Source organism: Stigmatopora argus, chromosome 15, assembly GCF_051989625.1.
Source record: "Stigmatopora argus isolate UIUO_Sarg chromosome 15, RoL_Sarg_1.0, whole genome shotgun sequence".
Taxonomy (NCBI): Eukaryota; Metazoa; Chordata; class Actinopteri; order Syngnathiformes; family Syngnathidae; genus Stigmatopora; species Stigmatopora argus.
In genome coordinates, this window is record NC_135401.1 from 11,107,592 (window position 1) to 11,113,822 (window position 6,231).

Genomic DNA, 6,231 nt, shown 5'->3' on the forward strand with positions numbered 1-6,231 from the left:
CAAAACATTCTAATCTGATTGGCCTATATTAACGTCAGCTAAAATGAAAGCCAATAGAAAATGCTCAAATTCCGCCTACCCCAATTTTTCAACCAGTAGATTTCTCCTAAAGAAACTAGTTTTGCTCTTTATGGGCGGGACTAACACAGAAGCGTCATAACATGGCGTTGTCACGTACAGCGTACTTACTTTATTCAGTTATTTTTATACTGTAATTAATTTGATAAAAACTCAAACCAGATAAAATTATTTTTACGTAAGAGAGTGATTTTATTTGTCCACGAGCTGGAGTTTCCATTGACTGTCAACTCAACCGCCCCCACGGAAAGCTCTCTGGGCTGGAAGCTTCCACGGAAGAACACCAGACGGAAGGTGAGGAAAAATGCACGCATTTTCAAAGGATTTATTCCATATTTATTGTATCGTAATGAAATATAACAAATATCACATTGTTATGATGATGTAAACGTACTATTTACTTGTAGCGTATTATAAAGGGCGTTAAGTAATAAGTAGGACTTAGCTCTGATAGCCGGATGTTAATTCAAGGTTTGTTGTATAAAAACGTTTATAAAGTGATATGCATGAACGTTTGAAAAAAGGTTCTCACGAATTTCTAGTATAGTATTTATTTATGATACGTGTAGGACTTCTATGCCCCGTTAATAACCCTTGCGTGTGAATGACGTTTCATGAGCAGCTTGAAAGCAAAATACTGAAGTTATGGGCTATTAGTATAATAGCATCATTTTACACCCATGAATTACAGCTACGGAATATTTTCAATTTAGATTTTGTGTATGTTTACTATCGTGGACGTCTATCGAAATTAATTATCCATTTGACTGCGAAAGCTGACGTTCTGGTGGCGTTTTATTCAATTAACAGCGCCCCCTGCTGTTACGGATGACAATTTGTGGGCAGGCTGGAAATAGTTACGTGCCTTTGGCATTAACTTTCCGTTTGAAATTTTGTAGAGTTTTGGTAATTGCAACGGTACACACCTCAAGTGTTGTACAATTCTTAAATTGTGAGGAGGCCAGGAAACGATTTGTCATTGGGTGAACAGCTGGTATGCAGGAAATAGACACAATTAGATCAAGACAGGTGTCAACTTGTTTCAGTTGTGAGGCTCAGCACCAGGTCAAAGTTTTATTCACACTAAACTGTACAAATAATTAACATCTAGGACTAGAATTACAGCATCACATGCTTTTAAATGCAATGACACCAGCTGGTTAAGAGATCAGGGTTCTTTTTTTGTACAGTATTTTCCATTTTTGAAGAAACGGTAGTGAGTCATTGTATGTGTGTTTATTTTAAAAGCAATGGAAGTGGACTACCAGCCCGAGGACCCCATGTCCGCATTCGAAGATGAATGCATAGAGCTTTGTGACGTCAAGGACATGAGACTGGAGGCGGATGCCATTGTCAACGATGTCCTTTTCGCCGTGGCCCAAATGCACGTGTCCAAAAACCTCAACAATTCATCAGACGTGGCTTATATCAACGTGGAGACGAGAGAGTGCAACAGATATTGTCTGGAGCTCACAGAAGCAGGATTGAGGGTGGGAAAAACTTTTTTTTTTGCCATAATTTGACATGTAAACAATTTCTATGTAACTTCCTAAAAATAATTTTAAAAAAATAATAATTTTTAAGAATGGATTAAATGTTATAGACTAATTTCTCCTCTGGTCCCGGTCCAAAAAGGTGGTGGGCTACGCTTTTAATGAAGTGGATGAAGACCTGAGCACTCAGTACCATGAGACAGTTTACTCGCTTCTAGACACGCTGAGTCCAGGCTACAGAGAAGCATTTGGGAACGCTTTGCTCCAGCGACTGGAAAGTCTCAAGCAAAATGGACAGTAACCAGAAAACAGGCCAATCAAAATACTTGGAGGAGAAAATATCTACCATTACAGACTGTCTGTCCACCTGCCGATTATAACAAGGAGTTTTGCCCTATCCGTTTTGCATTCTTCCTTATCTTCCAAGGACCCTGTTTTACTAGTTCATTCCTGACTGGCTGCTTACGCTCAATTGCAACATCCTGCTGTTGACTTAATGTGGAAAAAGAATTCTACTTTTTTTGTGCTCCTTGCAATGCAAATGTGACTGATGCTGTGACCAGGTGACTGATATCTGTTTAACTTCCCCGAAGTAATACATGGGCCAAAGCGGAATTTCCTCTCACGTTCCACAAATATCTGCCTTAATGACCGTTTGGTTAGAAAAGTACAAAATACCTCTTTATCTATTTTATTTCCCAAGATAGTAAAGGCATGTTAAGGTGTAACAACATCTTGTGTTGATCTACAGCACAATGCAGTGAATGGCATTTGCTTTTTGGGGGGGTTTCAGTGCTAATCTTTTTTTTTTTCCAGGAATTTTTACTTCGGAATTCATTTGAAATGTTCAAGCGCTAATTTGCCCTTTTTTCGTGCTGCTGACCAATAAAAGTTTCTCAAGTAATGTGTATGCCTGTGTCATAAACTACTCAGCAATTAAGGTGATACAAATTAATTCTTTATTTTCATCACATTTAGTAATTTTCATAGAGCACAAAGAGTAAGACATTACAAAAGTTCTATCAGCTATAAATGTTATTCGTGTAAATTCAGACTACATAGCAGCCATTAGGACAATGTAGTGCCTGATTTAGAAACGTTTTATCTGCGAAGTGTCATTAAACACTGGCGTCGTGCAATCAAATGTGGCAAATGTGCATTATAAAATCAATTTTCAGAGCGACTAAAACAGATTTGTAGGTAGAATCATTAACATTTCATTCTTACGGGTCAATATTCCCTCAATAAAAAGACGTGTTCCACATCACCTGGTTCAAACAATCTGTACAGGGAACTTAATGCAAAACAGATCTTGGTTGGTATCATCTCGAAGTTCCCACTCCACCACCAGTTTGATCTGGAAGTTGAAAAAAGGAAATAAAATATTGTATATATGAGAGACAGTCAAAGCTTTATTTCGACTTTTCGCCCTCAATTTTAGATGTTTTGTAAAAACGATTTATTTGAGTGGTTCACTTTTTCAAAACACTAAACTTTAGAATTACAGAAAATCCACTTACTACTTTATTGCACTTACCGCAGGGTACTCCGTCTTGACGGGAAGCTGGTTCACATAGTGATAGCTCTGCAGCTTGTTGATGGGGCACTGGATTCCACACTTGCAACCATCGGCGACGGGGATCGGAAAGGGGACGGGAACGCCGGCGATGACGCCGTGGACCACGCCTTTGCTCGTCTGGCTCTGTACAGCTGCACAAAATAGACGCAAATGAGAGTGAAGCACTTCCAAGATAGTACAGAGAGTAAACTAGCAAAATCAATAAGGAGCACTCACCGCTGTTGAAAGTCACATTGACACTGTATGACTGTCCTTTGTGCAGCTGGCAAGGCTGAGTGGGACAAGGAGTAATGTCCACAATGGTCACCTTGCCAGAAGATGAGCCTGAAGATAAAACGCAAACAAGGTCACATGACATGACGGGGAAAGGTCTTTGGTTGTTTTCCTTCTTTGCTTAAATTGCAGATATTGAGACGGCAGTGGGATAAGCAGCCAAATGTTGACCAGACTCTTTTGTTTTTGTAATTATACTTCCTAAATAAAAAAAAATGTGTAAACAAATGTTTTCAATTTGACTTAAGGTTGGTCACCAGTGCACTTTTGACAAATAAACAAAGTTATGTGAACATCATACCTCAGCTATCAATTGATGCGTTAGAAGATAATTATTAACACATAAATCGTTAATATTGTCTGTCAAAGTGTTTGATTGCGCTTACTCTAAAATTCCCATAACAATATGCTAATAGTTGAATATTTCTTAATGAATTTCTATTACACGTGAACGTAGGAATGAGTTAAAACTTGCCACAGTCGATGTACTTGACTGGATCTGCCCAGGCGAACCCTATTAAACAAAGCAGAACGACGCCAGCTGGAAAATTCATGATTCCTTCCCCTTCAACGGTCTAGAAAATAATTATTAAAAAAAGGACATTAAAAAATGTGCACATTAAAGGCGTTTCACCACAACATGTTCAATCTGTGACTTCGATTTCCCAATACACTGTTTAAGTAAACACTAAATAGCTAACACGGCAATTTTGTTCTGGAAAGTCAGCGATCAAAGTAAAAAATAACAAACAAAAACATAAAAACAAAAAACAAAACAAAATAAACAACCAAAGATTAAACAAAAGTAACTTTTTAATGTATTTTCCCTACCGGCTTAGGCGCGATGTATTGCAGGAATCAAACGCCCAACACGTTTTAGTTCCTCATGTCACGAGACTAAAAAAGAAAAAAAACGCCCAGAAAAATAATGTAGTATTTTGCCCGAATTTTGACTTACAGGAAAACGTTTTGCTTGATGTGAAAGCAATGAAATGGTGAAACTAATTAAAATACATTTTTAATTCCAATGAATTTAAAACATGAGATTTCTTGTGAATGAATACTGAAAAAGAAAAAAAAGAGGTGACTTTTGAGCGTTGCAAACCAAAATGAGGTATTACTTAATCTGAAACAAAATGAGTGGCGTGTATCTCAACAAATCAATTGAATGCTGAGCCATGACTTCCGTTAACTCAGGCGGGACTTCCGTTTAGTTTGTTATGGAAGATGTCACTAGTCCGACTAGCAATGATATCAGCTACAAAATCGAAAGTGCTAAGCCTGACCAGGTAAAAGCGTTTTTTTTTTTGTCAACTACAGTGACATCACAATTCAGGGTATAGTTATTATTTAATAATTCGGCACGTTCAACTTTTGATCGTCAGACTGACGTTATCTTCAACTCCTGCGCCAGAACGAACCGTTGTTACGCCACTGCTAAAATGTTTTGTAGGGCTTCTTCCTTACTCGGTAACATCGCCGTGAGACAACGCTATTGTCGGCCCCTCACCAGTCCGCAGCTCATTTCCACTCTTAATAATCGACCCTTCAGCGACGCCTCAACCCAGCAGATCCCAGACGATGATGACAAGGTGAACCTCACGCAGTCATGCGTCAAGGTGAACAGATGACACATCCATTTTTCAAACTAAAGTTCATAATAAACAGCTGCTCAACTTATCGTCTGCCACTTTCGACAAAAGACGTCCAATCCAATTTGAGTCGTCGGTGCCTGATCACCCAGTTCAATTGGATTGGACGTCTATCGCCGCCAATGGCACCAATCACTGCTTATTTCAATGCATTTTTTAAATTATATTTGGGCCAAGACAGTATTTTAACTGGTCATGGACTTTGGTGTTTTATCCGTATGGATTCAGAGACTTAGTGAAATCATGGAAAAAGGAGAGTACCTGAGAATACGTGTGGAAGGGGGAGGCTGCTCCGGTTTCCAGTACAAGTTCTTGGTTGATGCCAACACCAATGAAGATGACAGGTAAACAGCATGTGATTTTTTGGGGGGGGGGATTTCATCAAAGTCTCACTGCCATACACTGTCCACATCTCTCTTTTGTTAAGAGTGTTTGAGCAGGACGGGGTAGGAGTCATCGTGGACCAAGACAGTATGGAGTTTGTGAAAGGGGCCACAGTGGATTTTAGCCAAGAACTCATCCGGGCCACATTCCAGGTCCTCAAGAATCCCCGAGCTGAACACGGATGCTCCTGTGGCAGCTCATTTTCTGTCAAAATTTAGATGAAATGTCATTACCTGCACAATTTGACAAGCTTTGAATAAATGAATACATTATTTATACATTATATCAGAAGCTACTTCTGCTAAAATTGAATTTCGTCAACTGCGCCTTGGAAGTGATTTACAATGTATGTTTTGAGTTTTTTTAATGCATGTAAAATATGTAAATAAGCTTAGCCCAAAAAAGTTTAATGTAGATGAAAATAAAAGGTGATTGTGAAGTTTAGTACTACTTGGTTTTAATGTACATATTTTATGCAGGAATGAATGGACATCAAACATTAAAATTCTGTAAAATGTCTGAAATATTAGAGATTTTTAGGTAGATTGCAAAATTTATATACAAACAGAAGATGTTCTTTGTCTCAATTCAGTTTTAGGCTGTTTCAGAACAAAATGATAGAATATGGAGCCAGATAGGAGATGTAAAACACATAAATTTCTTCCAACAAATGTTATTTAGCAAAATTTAAAAACACAAAATCATCTTCAAAATTGTTAAGAGTCAGACAAGTGTTTTGGAAATCATTTTATTAATAATTGAGCACCAGTAG

General features: G+C 38.2%; 3 protein-coding genes across 5 annotated transcripts; 2 read left to right on the forward strand and 1 right to left on the reverse strand.

Annotated features, from left to right (window-relative positions):
* The first annotated feature begins 139 nt into the window (after positions 1 to 139).
* Positions 140 to 2,479, forward strand: gskip (gsk3b interacting protein). The gene is made up of 3 exons (XM_077621147.1): positions 140 to 372; positions 1,327 to 1,568; positions 1,714 to 2,479. The coding sequence occupies exons 2-3, from the start codon at positions 1,329 to 1,331 to the stop codon at positions 1,870 to 1,872; spliced, it is 399 nt and encodes a 132-aa protein (XP_077477273.1). The 5' UTR covers positions 140 to 372; positions 1,327 to 1,328; the 3' UTR covers positions 1,873 to 2,479.
* Positions 2,480 to 2,507: 28 nt separating this feature from the next.
* LOC144089903 (NPC intracellular cholesterol transporter 2-like) lies at positions 2,508 to 4,333 on the reverse strand. Its single transcript, XM_077621146.1, has 5 exons — positions 4,255 to 4,333; positions 3,899 to 3,998; positions 3,367 to 3,474; positions 3,109 to 3,281; positions 2,508 to 2,928 (listed from the first exon to the last, which is right to left on the reverse strand). The coding sequence occupies exons 2-5, from the start codon at positions 3,975 to 3,977 to the stop codon at positions 2,845 to 2,847; spliced, it is 444 nt and encodes a 147-aa protein (XP_077477272.1). The 5' UTR covers positions 3,978 to 3,998; positions 4,255 to 4,333; the 3' UTR covers positions 2,508 to 2,844.
* Positions 4,334 to 4,625: 292 nt separating this feature from the next.
* On the forward strand, positions 4,626 to 5,903 carry isca2 (iron-sulfur cluster assembly 2). 3 transcript variants are annotated; one of them, XM_077621143.1, is made up of 4 exons: positions 4,626 to 4,712; positions 4,877 to 5,015; positions 5,304 to 5,419; positions 5,503 to 5,903. In XM_077621143.1, exons 1-4 carry the CDS (start codon positions 4,651 to 4,653, stop codon positions 5,675 to 5,677), a joined length of 492 nt encoding a protein of 163 aa, XP_077477269.1. In that variant the 5' UTR covers positions 4,626 to 4,650; the 3' UTR covers positions 5,678 to 5,903. The 3 variants fall into 3 exon arrangements, with proteins under 3 accessions (XP_077477269.1, XP_077477270.1, XP_077477271.1); XM_077621145.1 differs by having other exon boundaries at positions 4,645 to 4,712; positions 4,877 to 5,042; XM_077621144.1 differs by having other exon boundaries at positions 4,628 to 5,015.
* The last annotated feature ends 328 nt before the right edge of the window (positions 5,904 to 6,231 follow it).

Coding starts and splice junctions, on each gene's coding strand:
- isca2 (XM_077621145.1), top strand. CDS start 4,651: ATGTCACTAGTCCGACTAGCAATGATATCAGCTACAAAATCGAAAGTG. Junction 5,043..5,303: donor TCACGCAGTCATGCGTCAAG/GTGAACAGATGA, acceptor GTATGGATTCAG/AGACTTAGTGAAATCATGGA. Junction 5,420..5,502: donor AACACCAATGAAGATGACAG/GTAAACAGCATG, acceptor TCTTTTGTTAAG/AGTGTTTGAGCAGGACGGGG.
- gskip (XM_077621147.1), top strand. CDS start 1,329: ATGGAAGTGGACTACCAGCCCGAGGACCCCATGTCCGCATTCGAAGAT. Junction 1,569..1,713: donor TCACAGAAGCAGGATTGAGG/GTGGGAAAAACT, acceptor CGGTCCAAAAAG/GTGGTGGGCTACGCTTTTAA.
- LOC144089903 (XM_077621146.1), bottom strand. CDS start 3,977: ATGAATTTTCCAGCTGGCGTCGTTCTGCTTTGTTTAATAGGGTTCGCC. Junction 3,475..3,898: donor AGTCAAGTACATCGACTGTG/GCAAGTTTTAAC, acceptor TTTTATCTTCAG/GCTCATCTTCTGGCAAGGTG. Junction 2,929..3,108: donor TCAAGACGGAGTACCCTGCG/GTAAGTGCAATA, acceptor TTCAACTTCCAG/ATCAAACTGGTGGTGGAGTG.